The 22,812-nt window shown below is 44.8% G+C and overlaps 1 protein-coding gene across 3 annotated transcripts in view; it reads right to left on the bottom strand.

Moving 5' to 3' along the window:
- LOC113586859 (protein unc-13 homolog C-like) overlaps positions 1-22,812 on the bottom strand; it is a 153,184-nt gene that overhangs the window by 102,900 nt on the left and 27,472 nt on the right. For all 3 annotated transcript variants that reach the window (XM_035525331.1, XM_035525330.1, XM_035525332.1), the window contains exons 9-13: positions 22,726-22,812; positions 19,699-19,840; positions 7,094-7,263; positions 5,445-5,560; positions 4,813-4,976 (exon numbers count right to left, since the gene is read on the bottom strand). The exon at positions 22,726-22,812 is cut by the window's right edge and continues 141 nt beyond it. In XM_035525331.1, the coding sequence (XP_035381224.1) occupies positions 4,813-4,976; positions 5,445-5,560; positions 7,094-7,263; positions 19,699-19,840; positions 22,726-22,812 (679 nt within the window). The remainder of the gene's footprint in view (positions 1-4,812; positions 4,977-5,444; positions 5,561-7,093; positions 7,264-19,698; positions 19,841-22,725) is intronic.

Raw genomic sequence — 22,812 nt, 5'->3', positions numbered from 1 at the left:
ACAACACAGGAACACAGTTTAAAAACACACCAGCACAAAGACGGCATTCTCACAGTGAGCCAGACAGAGACGAGAAGGAGCTTTAGAAGAAAAGGGCACCCGTTTATTGCAGAGGCAATATCTGGTGCACCACTGCTGTCCAGACAGTGTGACGTGACAGAGAGTGTAACCCAAGTAAACAAGAATCACTCCCGACCAATCCCAGAGGCACTGAAACTTCAGTCAGGCTCATTTTCCCCTTCCGCTCTCCACTCCAAGAACGGTTAATAAAGACTGAAGAGCACGCAGAGAGAAAAAGAGAAAGAAACAGAGGGAGGGATAGAAAGACAGAGATCACTGGAGCTCAGCACAAACACGGAGAGATCTCTGCACGTCAGAGCATTGAGACAGAGAACTGCAGCTCACATAAAACTACAAAACAATGCATACCTCCATAGAATGGAAAATGCACCATAAAATGTACATTTCAAAAAGAGCTTTTTGCTACTTCTGTCAAATCTTCACTGTGCAGACAAGCAGGGGTGCTGATATCCATGGACCTTGAATGCATAAGATAGTGTATATAAAAATATACGTTTTGCTACAGGGCCTAGTTCATGAGTTCTACACTAATCAAGTCTGCTTAAACCTGTTTATTCAACAATGAGTCTGATCAACAAATATGCTATCTGTATCTGTAAGTCTGATCAACAGATTAGTTATCTTTATCTGTAAGTCACTTTGGACAAAAAGCATCAGCTAAATGGTATAAATGTAGAAATAAATGTTTAGATGTAAACAGGTTTAAATGTTTAGATGTAAATGGGTTTAGCTTTTGTGTTTGTGATTGGCCAAGCTGTCCACTGCAGAGACCCGAGTTAATTGGGTTGTAGCGACCTGTTTTTGCTTCTTGAAATTGATCTGCACCTCCATTATTTATACCACCCAAACTTGGGAGAAAAAGATCTCGATGATAGAAGCAGTTTTATTCAATTTATTTAATTTATTCAAGCCTATGGCGTCTATGTTGTACCACTGTATTTGTTTGGGATTTAGTCTCTCCTGATTAGTCCCTGGATAAGTGCTCTCTCGATGCTAGTAGTGAAGATGAGGTGATAATTGCACAGAACCTTCAAAATTGCAGCTTCAGACTTATTAAAGTTGATTTGTACATAATTAGAGGACCCTTAAATGAGTGTAATGACTACGACATAAACCAGACACACTGTATGAAACACACAGCAGCATTTTCATGGAGTTAGCAGGTGCACTGCTACCACGATGCTCCACCAGGTGGTGAGCTGAAGATAATGTTGAATATAACGTTGAAAACATGGCAGCAGAACGATTACAGCTCCTCTCCGTCCATATCCACACTGGGTCAGTTTCCACAGGGTTGAATGAATTACACAATCAGTACCATCACAGCCATTTCTTTTGTGCTGACCGTTAAGGGAGCTGCTCTAAGATTTCTGAATGTTTTAAGATGCCAAGAAGATAAAGTCTGCAAAGATTAAACAAAGCTCCTTGCACTCAATGAATATGTATTTATGTTTAATAAACAACTGCTATCCATACAGCTCACATCACAAAATAAAAATCAGAAAACCTTCCACAGAGAATCCTTAACAGTATTAGAGTGGTCCATGTGACATAGCTCTCAAGGTTTCGGGAGGTTAGATGGAGGTACCGTATCAGTCGTGCTTTAGATGGAAGTACCCTATACGTCACATAGTCCACTGCACAGGGCACAAGATAATGCCCTTACTCCATATGTAGTGCACACTATATAGGGAACCACTTCAAATTAACCATGGGCTGGGGTATAATTATCTTCTGAGCCCTGCTGAGTGACCTCGTTCAGAGTTCAAAACTTTCCTTTAGTGCACATTTGGTGCACCTTGCTCCAGGAAGGAAAGGAAATGGTTTTCTGCACTGGCTGCCCCCCCACGCCCATATTCCTGGCTCTTTTCTCGATGGAGAGTTCCTCCAGGCTAAACCGGAATAAACAACATGTAGTCGTCTGTGTTGGCCTCTCACTGCCCGATTATAGTTTTTCCTTCCTTCCTTTCTCTCGGTTTTCATTTTCTTATTCTTCACTTTTAAAAACCTCTGCGCTCCAGAGATCTGCACAATCCCACCGTCAATCGTGTGTATAAAACGCCGCTCCGAGGGACGAGTCTTTCTTCCTCCCTCCCCCACGCCTCCTCCACATACAGAATATGGATCTTCCCTTTCAGGAGCCAGTGGAACATGTTTGTTTAATGGATGGCTCCCAGGGCCCCGTATGCCTGCCAGCCCTTGGCTGTGAGGGTGAGCGTCACCTCCCTGCCTTCTTGTGAACAGTGGGTGAAGATCCTGCCTACAGCACGTGCACATTTTAATAAGGAAGGGACCGCTGTGCCCTGGTCTGGGAACTGTCTCAAAACTACACACCTCACCCCCAGCAGAACAATACCCATGGCTTCTAAACGCAGAAAGGGACAGAATGCATTATTTTAACATCATCATAAACAACAATAATAATTATTATAATAATCGTTATATGCATAGCTTTAAAACGTTCCCAGTGGGATGTCCTTATGTGTAATATTTTATTCTGTGGCTTCCATGGCTGTATGTGAAGGATATTCACCAACAGTTCTTCATCTGTTCACCCAGCTGGGGTAGGGGTTTTTTGTGGACTGAAATAAATTGTTCTGGTCTCGACAGTGCGCACCAAATCAGCCCTTATTTTAATTCACCATCCTTCACTCCGGCTGATGAAGGGGTCATGGTGACAATAGCAAAGAATCAAAGAATCAAAGACTCAAAGGTCATGTTGGAGTTTAAGAACCAGACATGGACCAAGGGGAGTGTTACTCTATGACTCCCAGCCATGTGCTCAATTCTGATTGGAGGAGTGAATTAAGAGCACCTGGGACTTGGAATTCTTAAAATATTCATGAGTAAGCTTTGATTTCAAGCAATGGGCAATGCTTTTCTCTGAACTATGAATGTGCTAAAATCTAGCAGCAGTAGATTTGATAAGGTGGAGATCAAATTAAGGTGACAAAAACCAGCAGTGGAACATTATATATCAGCAATTTAATTCAGCAGACCACTGTTTATAATGGAGCGAGGCATGAAAAATGATGGAAGAGCTATTTGCACACAAAGAGCTACTTCTGCCATCTCTCTCTCTCTCTCTCTCTCTGTCTAATTTACCCTTTATTTCTCTGGGAGGAAGAGGTCTTAAATTTTAACTGAGATGCACGAGACTGGGTTCCATGCCCACTTGGGTAAGATATGGCAATTTCAGATCTGTGAAAGGTACCTGAGCAAACAACTGACTGTGTCTGGGGCAGGGTAAGAGGGCTGAGCAGAGGTTCATAACCCCAACACCAACCCTAACCCCAACATTAACCATAACCCTAATCATACCACTAACCCTAACCCCAACACCAACACTAACCCTAACCCCAACCGTAACCCCAACCAAAACCCCAACACTAACCCCAACCCTAACCCCTAAGCCTATCAGTAACCCTAACCCCAATACAACCCCCAAAGCTAACCTTAACAATAACCCCAACAATAACCCTCACCCTAACCATACCACTAACCCAAACACTAACCTTAACTCTAACCATCACTAAGCCTAACCCAACCCTAACCATAACCCAACACTAACCTTAACCCTAACCCTAACACTAACCGAACACTAACCCTAACCCTAACCCAACATTAACTCTAACCCTAACCCTATCCCTAACATTAACCCAACCTTCACCCTAACACTAACCCCACACTAGCCCTAACCCTTCAACTACACTATACAAACAGGTTTAGATGTCTGCAATCAAACCAGCACCCCCCCACACACACACTTGCCTCAGTGAGAACCCTTAGAGTGGAACTACCGCACACCAGGAGCTCAAATTAATTACTCCTCAGTTCAGTGTTGCCCAGTGAGAGGGACGGTAGGGGAGGGGAAGGACGGAGATGAGATGGAGATACAAAAAAACAGAGAGCAAGATGGAGAGAGTAAAAGGAGAGAAGAAGACAACGAATGAATGCCTTCATATGAAGCCCCACCACACACAAACACACACACAGCCCTGCTCTCTTATGCAGGGTTATGCTGTGGGGTCTTATCATAATCTGAGCCCTGTCTCCTCTCTTGGAAAGGGAAGAAACAGGTGATTAGTAATGACTGAAATAACAGTGAGGCCACATTCTCACACAGGCACTGCTACGGTGTGGAGTGTCAAATTAAGAGACAGGGAAAGACTGAATGTGTGTGTGTGTGTGTGTGTGTATGTGTGTGTCAGTCACTGTGTAACAGTTGCACACTACTGACTCATAGCTAATCACATGACTGATCATATGACTAATCACATGATTGATCGCATGACTGATCAGATGACAGATCCTGATGCTAAAACAGATCGAGTAAGGTAACCCCTTCTGGAAGGAAATTTCCTCTCAGTTATAACAGAATATTCTTGCTTTTTTTCTCAAACCCGCAAATGCGTTTTTGATTTATAATGTGACCTGCACTAAAACACATAGTGTGCATGCTGACTGTGCCCCCACTTAGAGAACTTCACGGTAACCAAGGATGACTGCAGTGATGTTTCATCATTCAGGCTTTAATGCTTCATTAGGCTTTGGTAGGAAATGCATACTGCACCTTTAATCCTGCTTATCAGGACATGTCCAAACGGTGCAATGGCCAGGGAACTAGCTCAGAGCTCTGGACTCATGCTACATGCTACACAAGCTTCTGAGTCTACACTCCTGCACTCATGTCCAGATATAACACCTGTCCTGGCAGGTGGAGACACTCACGTCATGGCCTGGTAGATGGACTCCACTCCGAAGCGCATAGCAAATTCATCCACAATCTCCTGAGACACGTCATCGAAGTAAACCTTCCATGCCTCGTCACCTTTGACCTCAGGGATCTTCACTGCACCGTTGTTCTTTATCTCGGTTAGGTAGTGGAACAGGTTCTGTACAGGTATAATACACACACACACACACACACAGCTGGACAAATGAAAAGGTAATGCACTAAAATGAATGCACACAAGCTAGGCTGAACAGTTATGGTCTCTCTTAAACTTCATTTACAGTCCGGCAGACAGTGTCTTTGTGTCCTGCACTAGGTCTTTGTGTCCTGCGCTAGGTGTTTGTGTCCTGTGCTAGGTCTTTGTGTCCTGTGCTAGGTCTTTGTGTCCTGCGTTAGGTCTTTGTGTCCTGTGCTAGGTGTTTGTGTCCTGTGCTAGGTGTTTGTGTCCTGTGTTAGGTCTTTGTGTCCTGCGTTAGGTCTTTGTGTCCTGTGCTAGGTGTTTGTGTCCTGTGCTAGGTGTTTGTGTCCTGCGTTAGGTGTTTGTGTCCTGCCTTCATTCCCAAGCACATGTTCAGTCTGTGCAGGTCTGGAACACCTGATTGTTTAAGGCGATTTCTTTCTCCCTCACCTCATGTAAACATGTGTACTGCCCATGTGGTGGAGCAACCTTCTCCTCTCCTTTCATCTCCACACTGATCTTCAGTCGGATGGCCCCAGATACCATAGACTTATCTGTTCTTTTCTCTGGAGTGAGAGAGCGAGCGAGAGAGATAGAGGTCCAGAAATAAGAGAAGACAGCGTGAGGACAGAAAGATGACCAAGCGAGTGTTATGATGACATGGCAACAAATAAAAGACAGAGATAAAGAGTGAGTGAAAAGAAAGACAAACAGAAGGGTGTGTGTTATCTCTGAGCCACAACTCCAGTCTCTCTGAGCCACGACTCCAGTCTCTCTGAGCCACAACTCCAGTCTCTCTGAGCCACGACTCCAGTCTCTCTGAGCCACGACTCCAGTCTCTCTGAGCCATGACTCCAGTCTCTCTGAGCCACAACTCCAGTCTCTCTGAGCCACAACTCCAGTCTCTCTGAGCCATGACTCCAGTCTCTCTGAGCCACAACTCCAGTCTCTCTGAGCCACGACTCCAGTCTCTCTGAGCCATGACTCCAGTCTCTCTGAGCCACGACTCCAGTCTCTCTGAGCCACGACTCCAGTCTCTCTGAGCCACGACTCCAGTCTCTCTGAGCCACGACTCCAGTCTCTCTGAGCCATGACTCCAGTCTCTCTGAGCCACAACTCCAGTCTCTCTGAGCCACGACTCCAGTCTCTCTGAGCCACGACTCCAGTCTCTCTGAGCCATGACTCCAGTCTCTCTAGAGACTTCTAGAATCAGGCAACAGTACTTCCTTTTAGGAGCTCTCCCACGCCCTCCTTTACAGATCTATTCTAGTAGCTCAGGAAATCAGCCCACTGACTCCATCCCGTGTACTTCACTCCAGTTTGACATTCTCCAAACGTGGATGTCGGCTTAGCAAGCCTGAAGTATTCGAGAACTGTGAGCTGCAACCGCGACCCCCTCCGTGCCTAAATTTAGCACTTAAATATTTAAATGTGTTGATTCTGTGGCTGTCAGGACGTCCCAGGCTCACAGCGGTCATCTGTAGGTGCTATTTCTACAAACGTGTGGGCTTATTTATACCCAACTGGCGGGGGTTGCTGCTGGTGCTGACAGACAGGTGTGATATCAGCACATGGAACCTCCAGCTGATGGGAACAAACCCATCTGAAGAAACAAAACTGACTATGCTGAGGAAAACATATGCTGTTATTGAGAAGTAACCACTTTTTTATAAGTGCTGTTTTTTTTTTTACATAATGACACATGCAGCCAGTAAAGGCAAAACAGTATAAGACATAAGCCTTGTGAATATCTATCTCCAGTGTTAGCATTACTAAACCCTTCTTTCCTAGGGGTTCCATAGTATAGTTTAGCAATTTTCCCCTTGTGTTCACCCAATTCAGCCAATTCCACAGCCTTGGTCTGAATGTCACGAGTGTCCGAGCAGAGAAAACATCAGGCCTTGTGGTGCCGTGTCCTTCAGAAGTGGAGTTCAATGACTACTGAAACTCTTCTGAATTTTTGTTTCTTTGGCAATGTCACACCACTTTATTAACACATGGAAAGAGTAGTGACTAGTAGTCTACAGATTAAAGAGGCCTATCAGGTGGCTCTAAACTGCCTTTGGCAGTGTGTGATGCATCTGGGGGTGGAGACTTACCGAGGTTATACCAAACGTCCATCTCACCACTCAGCATGCGGACCTCGATAATGGTTTGACCCAAGAAGTCATCAGACTCCTTCTTGAAGTGTTGTTTGACGCGGGACTTGATGTCATCGTCCTCATCCCACACACGCACTTTAATGCGGTCCGTGGCATTATGGCATTCACTGTACCAGAGAAAGAATAGGGAGTGTGTGAAAACACAAATACATATCCACACACACACATACACAGACACAGCTTGGAAATACATATATGGACATAGTGCCAGACCTTTCCCAAATACTTTTAAAGGTCATATGCTCCAGTGAATCTCAAACACTAGTTCACTCTTGTGGTCACACACAGACACTGTTTCCAAAGAAAACTGGTAGTTGGTCATTAAAACTGTCCAACAGTATGATCAGTGGTCCATAGGTCAAGAGTCCATTAACTGTTAATGGCTTTAAATAGAAATACATTTACGCACCATATAACTCTACACAGGATAACCTTTACAACACAATTATATATATTTTACATACTAAACATTCTGCTTAATGTGTTGCTTCCTTTTTCATTTTCAGGTTTGCTGACTCAAATTTAAATATATGAATCTAGGTGTGGCTGTTAGGGAGAGAACATATATTAATGAGTTAAATCCTAAAGCAGCCCAAAAAACTGCATTGAACAGCCCAAACACCTGTAGTGAACAGCCCAAAGCAATTGTATTGAAAGGCCAAAAACAACTGTATTGAACAGCCCAAAACAATGGTATTGAACAGCTCAAAACAACTGTAGTGAACATCCCAAAACAACTGTAGTGAATAGGCCAAACAACTATAGTAAACAGCCAAAAACAATTACATTGTACAGCCCAAAGCAACTGTATTGAACAGCCCAAAGCAACTGTATTGAACAGCCCAAAACAACTGTAGTGAACAGCACAAAACAACTATATTGAACAGCACAAAACAACTGTATTGAACAGACCCAAACAACTTTATTGAACAGTCCAAAACAACTGTAGTGAACATCCCAAACAAATGTATTGAACAGCCCCAAAGCAACTGTATTGAACAGCCTAAAACAACTGTAGTGAACAGTCCAAAGCAACTGTAGTGAACAGTCCAAAGCAACTGTAGTGAACAGTCCAAAACAACCCTATTGTACAGCCCAAACAACTGCAGTGAACATCCCAAAACAACTGTACTGAACAGGCCAAACAACTATAGTGAACAGCCAAAAACAAGTGTATTGTACAGCCCAAAACAACTGTACTGAACAGCCTAAAACAACTGTAGTGAATGACCCAAAATAACTATATTGAACTTCACAAAGCAACTGTAGTGAACAGCCCAAAGCAACTGTATTGCACAGCACAAAAGTACTGTAGTGAACAGCCAAAAACAACTTTATTGAACAGCCGAAAACACTGTATGGAACAGCCCAAAACAACTGTAGTGAACAGCTATTGTGATTCAACAGACGATGATGTATATTTTAAAGGGATGTTTCCTGTCAAAACTGACCTATTCCTAAACCAAACACTGTTCCTAACCCTAATCTTTCAGAGGAGTACACTGGCTGATCACTACAGAGTGGTGCTGGGACACTGTTCCTCATGTTTGTCTTCTCCTCCATTCTGATCTTTCTCTTCTAACATTCCCACTGTCTCTCTTCTGATCACCACTGTATGTAGAATCCCACATCTCCCAATCAGACTTAGCTCAGGCTCCACCCCTGTCTCCAAAGTTTTACCCGCACCTGGTTCAAACCACAGCATTTATTAACATTATAAAGTTTGCTTGATCAGAAAATGCTGTCACAAATCAACTTTACAGAAATCAACTTTCCAGAGAATCTGTGTCCAGACCCCTAATGACCAAACCAAGGTGTCAGTGGCAAACAAAACTCACTGAGAGCAGAAGGAAGAGACTTGTAGAGAAACTTGGAGAGGAACTGTCTCTGAAGGAGATCCTCCTCTAGTTGACACTGAATGGCAAACTAATAACACATAATAAATGAAGTTGCTTTTGCTTTTATCTATAACTTGCTATAAAATGTATGAGTAACTTAGAAGCCTTAAGAAATTAACAAATATTTGTCAGAGATTGTCAGATTAATCAGTAATGACCAATTCATAATTGTATTCAAAGTCTGCACAGCATCTCAAATTCGTACATGGAACTCAAATAAAAGCAGGTTCTGTACCCTCTACATATTAGTAGTTTTATAAGTCACAGAAATGACACCAACTCACAGGTCTCAGAAATGACAATTACTCACTCCTTGGCTCTCAAACAAGGACATATGTGGCATTTGTAAAGATACTAGACCAGTTCACACAGGTTCAGTTTAATACATTAATGTTTGAACTTGGAGTCATTCAACTAACACAAAGATACGAGGAACTGTGAAAGCAACTCCTGAGGAGCCCGACATTCACAACTCAGCTGAATAAATCCAGTGGGCTTTTTATTCTCTGGCCCTGAGAAAGCCAGTTAATCATGGCTGGTCATAGCTAGTCATAAAAGAACACTGCTAGGACTTACTGAGGAAGGTGAAGGTTTTTCAGTAGTTTGAAAAGTGGTGGGTTTTTTTTTTCAAAGGACAGAAGAGTAGGGACTGTTCAATCTGTTTTCCTGAGCAGCTTGTTGCAAAACTGAGCAGACTGCCTCTGTGAAAGATTACACCTTCTGCGAAGCCACCGGAAAAAAAGAAATAGTTCAGGGAGTTTCTCCTGACCAGAACCATTTGGACTGTAGCGAGCGAACTGACAAAGACAAACAGCCTCTGTTTATTGAAAGAAATATACAAATAATATATAAATAAAGGAGGATAGAGGTTATGAATCTTTAGAAAAATGAGAAAGAGAAAATAAAGTTCTCCCTCCTGCCACCAGATCCTATTATTTACTCACTATTCCCAAAGCTTATGTAAGCAGTTCATTTTAAGGGTACTTTGGCTAAAGTGTCCTTGCATTCTGATAGCTACCACAAACAGAGGGGCTCACAGACAAAACAGAGGCACCCAAGACTGAAACATTGGTTCAGAAATCAGAGTTGAGGAACTGGGCATATTAATCAACCAGGAAACTTCTGTACCGGGAGATGGTCCTCCCAGTGCACTGAATGTGAACCAACCCTAAGCACACATGTCTCTGAAGGGAATTGCAGCAAATATGAAAGGCATGTAGCTGCAGAAGAGAGAAATGAGACTAGATCCACTGACAGGTCCTTGGAGCGTAATGGGTTAAGCACAAATCTGAGAACAAACGAGAGACAGAGCGGGAGGGGCAGAGAGAGGGAGCAAGTTTCCCCTTCCTGTCAGCAGAAGGGCGGAGCTCCAGATGGAGAATCCTGCCAGGCACAACAATGCCTCCACCCAGCACACAACCTCCATCCAAGGATGGAGGAAAGATATCAGTGTGAGAAGGGTGTGGTGAGGCTGTATTGGTGCATGTTATTTACATGGGAAGAAGGCCATCTCAGTATGGATATGTTCTAGCATTAATTCTAGTAATAATATTCAATACTATACACTCACCATATCAGATAAATAATAAATACAGTGCATTTCAGTACGTATGTCTTTGTCTTGTTTATTTATATACCACGGACATTCAAATACCCACCATTCTCAAGGGCAGGATGCAGTACCCTCTCATTACTGAGAACAGGGGAGCTGGTGAAATGGCCACCCAGTTACAGCAACAGAAATGAGAAAATCCAGGACCGGGTTTGGATGTGAGGGCCAAGCTAGAATACCACAGCTTATAGCTCTGCTATAGAGGGCCATAACGGGACTGAATGAGAAGAGTAAAGACATTTCAGGCACCATCACCACTTAAGAGCTGAATTTATGAAGGAGAGTAGAGCAGAGTTTCAGAGACTGGACAAAAGGCTGGGGGAAAAGAATGAAGGAAATGATGTTCCCTGAAACCTGGTGCCACCTCCCACAGCACATACTTCAGAAGGCACATATAGACAGAGCGCACACAGAGGGCACATATAGAACAGAGCGCACACAGAGGGCACATATAGACAGAGCGCACACAGAGGGCACATATAGAACAGAGCGCACACAGAGGGCACATATAGAACAGAGCGCACACAGAGGGCACATATAGAACAGAGCGCACACAGGGCACATATAGAACAGAGCGCACACAGAGGGCACATATAGACAGAGCGCACACAGAGGGCACATATAGAACAGAGCGCACACAGAGGGCACATATAGACAGAGCGCACACAGAGGGCACATATAGAACAGAGCGCACACAGAGGGCACATGTAGAACAGAGCGCACACAGAGGGCACATATAGAACAGAGCGCACAGAGCGCACACAGAGGGCACATATAGACAGAGCGCACACAGAGGGCACATATAGGACAGAGCGCACACAGAGGGCACATATAGACAGAGCGCACACAGAGGGCACATATAGAACGGAGCGCACACAGAGGGCACATATAGAACAGAGCGCACACAGAGGGCACATATAGAACAGAGCGCACACAGAGGGCACATATAGAACAGAGCGCACACAGAGGGCGCATATAGACAGAGCGCACACAGAGGGCACATATAGAACAGAGCGCACACAGAGGGCACATATAGAACAGAGCGCACACAGAGGGCACATATAGAACAGAGCGCACACAGAGGGCACATATAGGACAGAGCGCACACAGAGGGCACATATAGGACAGAGCGCACACAGAGGGCACATATAGAACAGAGCGCACACAGAGGGCACATATTGAACAGAGCGCACACAGAGGGCACATATAGGACACAGCGCACACAGAGGGCACATATTGAACGGAGCGCACACAGAGGGCACATATAGAACGGAGCGCGCACAGAGGGCACATATAGGACGGAGCACGCACAGAGGGCACATATAGACAGAGCGCACACAGAGGGCACATATAGGACAGAGCGCACACAGAGGGCACATATAGGACAGAGCGCACACAGAGGGCACATATAGAACAGAGCGCACACAGAGGGCACATATAGACAGAGCGCACACAGAGGGCACATATAGAACAGAGCGCACACAGAGGGCACATATAGAACAGAGCGCACACAGAGGGCACATATAGAACAGAGCGCACACAGAGGGCACATATAGGACAGAGCGCACACAGAGGGCACATATAGGACAGAGCGCACACAGAGGGCACATATAGGACAGAGCGCACACAGAGGGCACATATAGAACAGAGCGCACACAGAGGGCACATATTGAACAGAGCGCACACAGAGGGCACATATAGGACAGAGCGCACACAGAGGGCACATATTGAACGGAGCGCACACAGAGGGCACATATAGAACGGAGCGCGCACAGAGGGCACATATAGGACGGAGCACGCACAGAGGGCACATATAGACAGAGCGCACACAGAGGGCACATATAGGACAGAGCGCACACAGAGGGCACATATAGGACAGAGCGCACACAGAGGGCACATATAGGACAGAGCGCACACAGAGGGCCCATATAGAACAGAGCGCACACAGAGGGCACATATAGAACAGAGCGCACACAGAGGGCACATATAGAACAGAGGATACATATAGAATGGGTATAAATACCCATCTCTCCCCATGCTTTCTATAGCACATTTTAGACATGCATCTCCCCATGTTTTCTTTGCTGAGGAAACAGTGCTGCAACTGAAAATGACAGTCCTTTCTACTACATTTACATAAATAAATACATAAATGCTGACAGCTCTCATTCAGTGCTGTCAGCATTTATGTATTTATTTATGTAAATGTTGATGAAAAAGACTTGTGATAAGGCAGGTACCCTATTGCTACCTGAGGCTTGTTCTCTGTTGCTGTCTATGGTGCTGATAAGCCCCATGTTGCTGTTCACGGTTCTGAAAAGGCACTGCTCATCACACTAAGACAAGCACTAGGTACACAGTACACAGTCCTTATGGAACGTGCAAGCAGCTATGTAATTCACTGTCCAAGGTTTCTCACCTGGAGGTCAATTTTGAGCTAATCAGCGGTGTGTGGTAATGAGAACCATTTCAGGTTAGTATTACTATAATAATAACTAATGGTAATAATAATAGCTTTTCAAATTGACTGAAGTTGCTCTAAAGGAAAGAAGAGTCTGGTTCCTTATCACGTAATAAAGTGTGCCCTGCTTTATAAAGAGGGCCATGCTTTATGTTCAGAATAGCTCTAGCCAATCAGAAAAGCTGTTATTCAAATCATAAACCATGAGTGACGCTCCTCATGCAGTGAGGCTGCTTCCTGTTTTGTGCGAATATGTTGAGGCATTCTACTCTTTAGTACTCTTTTAGTACTGGAGTTGTTTGTTCATGTATACATGTGGATGGACTGTGGTCATCGTCTCGTCCCTCAGGACTGTGGTCACCCTCTGGCCCCTCAGGACTTTGGTCACCCCCTGGCCCCTCAGGACTGTGGTCACCCCCTGGTTCTCCTTTTTAGTTCTGCTGCTACAGATAAACCTGTTGAAGCTGCATACTGACCACAGGAACCTCTACTGTATATGGACTGTTCATGTGTTGTTTATCTTTACATAACTAGCTACATAGTTCTGTTTTATTTGCACATTACTGTGGAGATGATGTCAAAACTGATGATGGCAAAACATCTAAGATGATTCCAGAAAATGTCCCAGTGCAGCCAGCGGAAGAACTGATGCTGCCACACCTACCCACCCACCCACCCCATCTACCCCAGTGGATGCAGAACCAGCTCTCTCACCATACACCCACCATCTAGAGTGAAGTGGATACATAAAGCATAAAGCATGGACTGTTTATTAGTTTGACTCATCAGTCTTAGTACCCCAAATGTTTCTTCATTCATTCCACCCATGGAGTTTTTCCTTGCCACTGTCTGGCTTGCTCATTAGGGACCTGGACCCTTACATTTGTGACGCTGCTTTGTAACAAAGCATTTTATAAAAAGTCCTCTATAAATGGTGAGGACTTGAGTGGTGGAATATTGGACACTTTTCAAAAGTGAAGAGCCACCACATTCCAATGATGTTTAAATCTGCTAGTATAAACCAGGAAACATGGAAAAACTTGGGATTTTTTTTTTTGAATAGCCATAGAGAGCTGCAGTCTTTTGTTTTTGTTTAGCAGTGAGTGTATAGTGACATTACTGCCTTGGGCCATGGGAGCACTAAAAGGTATCAGTGTTTCTGTTCACTCTGAGCAGCCATCACATCTAAAAACTCCCACAAAATGAGAATGTCAAACCGTCATACCATTATGGAGCCACATCATACCGTTATGGAGCCAGACCTCAGTTGGCAACGTTGGCCCAAAGTCCCAAAGGCCAGATTCAAGCTTTTTCCATATCCATATCCACATTCATATTCATATACATATTCATATCCATATGCTGGGAGGCATATAGTTTTTCCATAGCTGGGACCTATTCTGTGCAATTTACACCAAGTTATGTCTTTGTACTTTGGCCTTAAATACAAGTGGTTTCCAAATACAGCAAAGCACATGAGTTTTTGTTTTCTTTCTCGATGGTGCTAGCTGGAGTGTTGGTTAGCTTCTGCCCTACACATCAGACAATTTTACACCTGCGATTAAGACGCCCACTGTTTGGTCTCCTTGAGCACTCGCTTTTGTCATTGAGATTTAATCCTGTTCATGTGATGCGTCCTTTATTCTGTCCTCTCCCAAAACAGAAATGCTTTCCAGTAATTACAGTATTTGGAAGCGAGGGACAGGGAAAGGATTATGTTTATGAATGCACAGAATAAAACACGCACACATACACAGGCAGGAAGAAGAACAGGAGTCAGGAGGTGTGAGAGTAAAAGGCTGACACAGACAGAAAGCTGACCACAGCTGCCTCTAGGCAAACAATAACACACAGCCATGTGCTCACACTATACAAGCTGTCCATGCCTCGTAAGTGTTAAATACTGCACACAAGCACGCAACACTAAATCACTGTCACTGTGACAGTTTTGGGAAATGGCTACAGAGTAATATGTGTGCGAGTGTGTGTGTGTGCTTGTGCATTCATCCATGAGCCTGTGTGTGTGTGAGAGAGAGAGAGAGAAAGAGAGAGGGAGAGATAAAAAGAGAGACAGAATAGAGAGACAGAGAGATAGAGAGAGACAGAGAGAGAGAGAGAGAGAGAGAGAGAGAGAGAAAGAGACACATGCTAACCTCCATCTCCACCCACTGAGTTTCAGGTGTCTATTTTCTACACCACCTTTATTTTCTACACCACCTTTTTCATGGCTCCAGCATCCGCATTCAGCACAGACAAATCCATGGGAATTGCTTAGAATGTCTTTTGGTTACTCCTGCTTTGGGCAGACTGGCCCCAGTATCTGTCCTGTGCCAGTCTCCATTCTCATGAGCTCTGACCAGGGCAGCGTATGTGTGCATTGCATTGATTAGAGCCAGCTACTGCTGCCTTTCTCAGCAGACAGCAGCTCTGAGTCCAGGAGCTGGACGGAGCAGTGGGTGAAGGAAGAGTGGAGGTGGAGGAGGTGAAAATGGGGTTAGGAGGTGGGGGTAGCAGACACTGAAACCAAGCTGTGATCAATTCCAAAGGTGCCAGATGTTTCACCTTCCCAACTGTCATCAATATAAAATTACCCTGAGAGTCCTTCTCGTAAACCCATGGGAAAACAGAACATCAAACATTATTCTTTATGGGTCATGTGATGTAAAAAGCTCCACAAGCCAGCTATAAAAACATCAATGACCAAGCAATAGCAATCAATAGCCAATGTCATTAGCAAGATAACTTTGGAAGACGTTCCAACTAAACCTGTGGGATCCCTGGAGACTGGTGTACACACAAAGACCTAGAAATGAATACAGTTTCCATGGAAATAATTCTAATGATCATTTTCCAAAGATAATGTCAGTTTTGGTATTATAGGCATGTCCACTGAGAAAAAAACAACAGATGCTTAAAACCTTTTCCTCTTGATATACTACTAATGGATAATGTGAATTACTGTTATTGCCCAACGATATGGACAACACAAATGGAGATACTGAAAAAAAACCCTTTAAATCTAAGATTAGAATGGACAGACCAAGGTACATAAAGGACAAGTGTCTATTCTGTGAAAGAATGGGTCAGCAGTTGTTTTCTGATTAAACTCAGTAAACTCCGTCACGTTGCCTAGAGCTGCAGAACTCTGGGCTTACACTGGCTTACACTGGGCTGGAGTGATGAACCAGCACATGAATCTTCACACAGTATGAATCACAGTATGAATCTTCACACAGTATGAATCACAGTATGAATCTTCACACAGTATGGGTCACAGTATGAATCTTCACACAGTATGAATCACAGTATGAATCTTCACACAGTATGAATCACAGTATGAATCTTCACACAGTATGAATCACAGTATGAATCTTCACACAGTATGAATCACAGTATGAATCTTCACACAGTATGAATCACAGTATGAATCTTCACACAGTATGGGTCACAGTATGAATCTTCACACAGTATGGGTCACAGTATGAATCTTCACACAGTATGGGTCACAGTATGAATCTTCACACAGTATGAATCACAGTATGAATCTTCACACAGTATGGGTCACAGTATGAATCTTCACACAGTATGGGTCACAGTATGAATCTTCACACAGTATGGGTCACACAGTATCACCTCTGGAACCTCCTGAACCTCCTGCACACTTTGTTCTGCTGTTTGCTGCAGTTGTCCATATTCATCCGTTGGTCTCGTAATGCAGGCAGGTTGTTGAGGACATTATGCACAAAAGGCTCTCACTGAGCCTAAGGGAACACTCAAGACTTTTCTTACTAAATGAATGAATGAATGAATGAATGAAAGAACTTCTGAGCAGAGGCTCTGTGGGGCTGTAAACCAGCATTCCTATTGGCTTATTTAGTGAGTCACAGAAATGTCTGCCCTAGACACTTGATAAGGGGTTACCTTAAAATGTCAATAATAATAACAGCACAAATTCACAAAAATATGCACAAAGACAACCTATGAAGAAATGTTTGCCCACAGTGGCATCTTAATTATTCTGTGTATTCAGGTTCCTTTTGAAAAAGGTTATCCTTAGATAGATCCCAGCTGGCCTGCCTCTATCTGCCCTGCCTCCACCTACCTCCCCAAAGCCCCAGCACAGCGATCTAATATATATGAATGGAGGTGTGTGCCATGCTAATGCTTCACCCTAATGTGGTACCCAAATGATCACGAGGAGCCTTGGGGACATTCCAGGCAACACACCATCAGGAATATGAGGAGAAACGATCTACCTGCACACGGCCGACACCTGCGAGCCTCCGGCTGAGGCTGATATGGTGCCGAGCTCCTCATCTGCGGAAGCTGCGGTTAAATGGCCCGTTGTGATTACACGGCTGTCCAGTTAAAGGGCCGGAGTCGTTTAAGGTCATTTAAATGGATCATAAATCTCTCAGGGACCTGTTTGGGCAAAGTGAGAGGGATCTGAAGTGATCTGTTTGTGCTATTTTTGGAAATTATGTTTCTTTTATAAGGTGTTGGCGAAGCTGCTATATACTGCTGTCAAGGTTGTGACAAGTTTTGTCTCGGTGCTGCTCTTGAGAGCTCACACCAAACAAAATTTCATTTTTAACTGCTATATAAAAAAAACTGCATTGTGGGAAAGAAGACCAAGAGAGCTGCGGAGCTGCTAAAACAACCCCCACATACATACTTTATTTGAGGAAGTTATTTACATAAACATATTCGTAGCCCATCGGCCACCACACACACCACAGTTTTATTCATCCTCTAGCCCCTTTCTCAGTGAGTTTTCTGTGACCATTGCAAGCAATGACAGAGATGTGTGTAAAAGTCTGAGCAATGCTGCATCTGTGCTGGGTCTGTTAGACTGTATTAACACTGCGTCTGTGCTGGGTCTGTTAGACCTGTATTAACACTGTGTCTGTGTTGGGTCTGTTAGACCTGTATTAACACTGCGTCTGTGCTGGGTCTGTTAGACCTGTATTAACACTGCGTCTGTGCTGGGTCTGTTAGACCTGTATTAACACTGCGTCTGTGCTGGGTCTGTTAGACCTGTATTAACAGTGTGTCTGTGCTGGGTCTGTTAGACCTGTACTAACACTGTGTCTGTGCTGGGTCTGTTAGACCTGTACTAACACTGTGTCTGTGCTGGGTCTGTTAGACCTGTACTAACACTGTGTCTGTGCTGGGTCTGTTAGACCTGTACTAACACTGTGTCTGTGCTGGGTTTGTTAGACCTGTATTAACACTGCGTCTGTGCTGGGTCTGTTAGACCTGTATTAACAGTGTGTCTGTGCTGGGTCTGTTAGACCTGTACTAACACTGTGTCTGTGCTGGGTCTGTTAGACCTGTACTAACACTGTGTCTGTGCTGGGTCTGTTAGACCTGTACTAACACTGTGTCTGTGCTGGGTCTGTTAGACCTGTACTAACACTGTGTCTGTGCTGGGTCTGTTAGACCTGTACTAACACTGCGTCTGTGCTGGGTTTGTTAGACCTGTATTAACACTGCGTCTGTGCTGGGTCTGTTAGACCTGTATTAACACTGCGTCTGTGCTGGGTCTGTTAGACCTGTATTAACACTGCGTCTGTGCTGGGTCTGTTAGACCTGTATTAACACTGTGTCTGTGCTGGGTCTGTTAGACCTGTACTAACACTGTGTCTGTGCTGGGTCTGTTAGACCTGTACTAACACTGTGTCTGTGCTGGGTCTGCTAAATCTGCATCATCTTGGTACACACAACCATGTCACTCCTGTGTCAGTGCCTCTGCTGTCTTGAGAAGGGTCTGACTCTCAAATAACACCTGGAGCACAACGAACCTGAGGACACACACAGGATGATAAATTGCTGCCGACACATTGGTTGGCACACCGGGTGAAGCAGGCAGAGCAGAGTCCTAGCTACACAAGGTCATGGGTTCAGTTCTCAGGGAGAACACGTCCTGATATACATGCAGTCGTGTTGGAGGAAAGTGTTTGCTAAATGTTTTACAGGTGTACCTTGTAAAGTGGCCAGAGCACAGGTACAAGGTGGGTGCTTCTGGCAATGTGGCTTGTTTTGAACAAACAAGGAAGAGCTGACCTTTCATTGTCTCCTGTGTCATGGATTATCTACCTCCTGTGTCATGGTTTATCTTGTTTCCTGTATCATGGATTATCTCATCTCCTGTGTCATGGTTTATCTCGTCTCCTGTGTCATGGATTATCTCATCTCCTGTGTCATGGATTATCTCGTCTCCTGTGACATGGATTATCTCGTCTCCTGTGTCATGGTTTATCTCGTCTCCTGTGTCATGGTTTATCTCATCTCCTGTGTCATGGATTATCTCGTCTCCTGTGACATGGATTATCTCGTCTCCTGTGTCATGGTTTATCTCGTCTCCTGTGTCATGGATTATCTCATCTCCTGTGTCATGGATTATCTCGTCTCCTGTGACATGGATTATCTCGTCTCCTGTGTCATGGTTTATCTCGTCACCTGTGTCCTGGGATATCTGACACCTGAATCAACTTCCTTCACCATGCCCAGCAGATCCTTCAATAAGTTTCCAGAACAGTCACACATACGACGGTGAAGAGCAACTCACAACAAGAACTTCTCGTCCCAGACGGGGTTGAGGTTGCCGAAGATGGTTTTGGTTCTGCGCTTGGTCTTGCCCACCTGCACAGTGACGTAGGGGTCGCTGGAGCCTGTCTTGTCTTTGGCCTGCAGACCCTGGGCACACAGGACTGGAGGAAACAGAGCAGAGGACAAGCGAGAAAGACAACGAAAGGGTCAAGGGTGACTTAGTGCCCCTAATTAAAGCTTTTGAATGTTAACACACAATAATAAAGCAAAACTCTGCAGGATGATCACCCATGCAAATACTTCAGGATCTGTGTGTGTTTATTAATAATATTCACAAAGGCATTGAGAGTGTCAGAGAAAGACTCCAGCATTGTTTACTAGTCTGGAGCACTTCATGCGGCACCATAAAAGGACTGTGGGCACTTGGTGATTAAATATGAATGACTGAGGTGATTAATTATTCAGGGGACATATATCCTTGGGCTGGAAGAGATTGGAGCGATGTCACCAGCTGGGCGGAGCAGACAGTAAAGTCTGCAAGGTTTAGATAGCGAGAAAAACAGGTTGATTTAAGAAACCTGTATCATCACCGCATCTCCTCACAATAACATTGCATGCAAAATATAACAAAATAAGCAAAAGCACTATATCAGAAAACAATAAGTGCTACAGTGTTCAGTGAATTAACCGTAATACAAATTTCCATACGTGCAGGTTCAGTGGTCTTTTATATATTCCACAAAGAGATGAGTCTTGTACGTTTAAAGACTGCAAAGGACTCTGCTGTACAGACAGCCAGTGGAAGTTCGAACCACCATCTGGGAGCCAGGACAGAGAATAGACTCCATGCTTGTCTTGCATGAGATTTCCATGAGCATGGTGTTTCAATTCGAGCCATACTCGAGGTTTGAAGTACTCGAGGCACGGATCGGGCTTTGACCATTCACATCATGTATGAAGGGGCTGGTCAATTTTTGGCTTTGTAGGCGAACATTAAGGTTTTAAATCTGATGCATGCAGCTACTGGAAGCCAATGAAGTGAGCACAACAGTGGAGTGATGTGTGTGAACTTCAGAAGATTGAAAACCAGTCATCCTGCTGCATTCTGGACAAGTTGTAGAGGTCTGATGGCTCTCAGAGGAGGACCAACAAGTAGTGAGTTGCAGTAGTCAGTCTTTGAGTTGACAAGAGACTGCATAAGCGCCTGGGCATCTTAGAAAGTGCCGAATTCTTCATAAGTTTGAGAGGAAGGTGCTTTAGAGTGTGGCAGGAGTGAAGAACCCCAAATATGGTTTTCAATGTACCTCCTCTTCTCCAGTGAATGCAGTGCGATATCTAACAGGACTACCAGTGTAATTTTTTGAGTCCATATCTCATAGCACAGAAGAATGTTTTTAAATTACATCACCCATACCCTAACAAAGCACCACTTTCTTCTCCCCAATAGCAAAGCATTCTATCCCAGGTTGCTAGGAGTGGAGAGGTCTGGCCACTGCAGTAAAGGGCTTTCTCAGTGGGGGAAGGGACATGCTGTTGGTGTGAGTTATTCATGAGTCTGCATGAAGAAAATACATCAGCTTGTGGGAGCTTTTGGTGGGCACACTGTCTTCCATGTTAAAGGACCAGTGATCCAAAACTGTGGCAATTAATGAGTTAATAATTAATTTTAAAAAATGGTGTAATAATATTGCTACTTTAAAACAGTAATCTTTTATATTAGGATACAGATCAAAAAGTCTCAGTGAAGATGGGCATCTCTTACCTACGTCAGGCCCGGCGACCGCTGCCCACCCCACACAATAATATGAACTCTGGAGGTGTTGTTGCCATACTGAGGCAGGATCAATAGGCCCTGATGTTTATCCAATGAACGATAAATAAATCAGGAGCCCATCAACACATTCTAAAAATGGAGGACTTCGATTCGTCACAAAAGGTAGATGAAACCATGTGACCACCTCTGTTGTTGTGCTCTTTCTCCCACTTTCTCTCTTTCTGGTTCTCTCTCTCTCTTCCTCTCTCTCGCTGTTTCTCTCTGTGTCTCTCACACATATTGACACTTCTTCAGAAACGAAAGCTTAGCAGTAATTCACAGTGTCCACCATCCGAGTTGCAAAGTCACGGGGTGAGCTTGTGCGGACACATATCCTGGCACACAGACTCTGGTCTGGGTGTGTCACCCACTAGTGCTTTGATGTGTTTTAATTAGTTTTAATTCTATTGGTGCAATAAGCAGTCAGTGAAACCTCTCAGAAATCATGTGATCGATCATGTGACTGGCTCTGAATAACTACCACCTCATGTTCTACATAGTACACTGTCCCATAGAGTAGTAGCCAGGTCATATTTACCCGCAGGTTCATAAGAACATTTATTTTTTATTTTGCCTTTTGTCTGACTGAGGGCTGGCCTAGTTACCTGCTTTACTGAATAACACTCTGAAAAAAGGAGGATCTAGGACTAGATTATGGCTTCACCAAAGCATGACAGGGACAGGGCTGGAGGCCTCCTGGTTCTGTCCAGAAGCAGGGGACAAAGGCAGAGGACAGAGGCAGGAAACAGAGGCAAGAAGGGGACAGAGGGAGGGGACAGCATTCTCCTACTGCTGGAGGGCCCTGCATTTAAGGGTCCATCCATCTAACTGCTTTCATTGCATCACTGGGCCAAGAGCTTCATGTAAGTGTACAGAGGTAGTGGTCAGGAAATACACACCCCCACACACCCCCTGACCCCCACACACTCCTGACCCCCACACCCTCCTGACTCCCCAACCCCCACACACCCCTGACTCCCCCACACCCCTGTCCTGACCCCCCACACCCCCCTGACCCCCCACACCCCCTGACCCCAAACACTCCTGACCCCCCCACACCCCCTGACCCACACACCCCACTGACCCCCACACCCTCCTGACCCCCACACCCCGTGGCCCCCCTGACTCCCACACCCCACTGACCCCCACATACCCCTTGACCCCCTGACCCCCACTTCCACTCCACGACCCCCCCCGCCACACAGTGCAGTTACTGCAACCACAGCCACTGACCTGTGATGGCGATCTTGGCAGACCACTTTGACGTGCCCTCCAGCACGGCTTGCTTGGCACTCTTCAGGTGGGTGGAGAAGTCATCCT

This window comes from Electrophorus electricus, chromosome 4, assembly GCF_013358815.1.
Source record: "Electrophorus electricus isolate fEleEle1 chromosome 4, fEleEle1.pri, whole genome shotgun sequence".
Lineage (NCBI taxonomy): Eukaryota > Metazoa > Chordata > Actinopteri > Gymnotiformes > Gymnotidae > Electrophorus > Electrophorus electricus.
The sequence above is the reverse complement of the archived record's forward strand: the minus strand, read 5'-3'. Positions and strand labels throughout refer to the sequence as shown.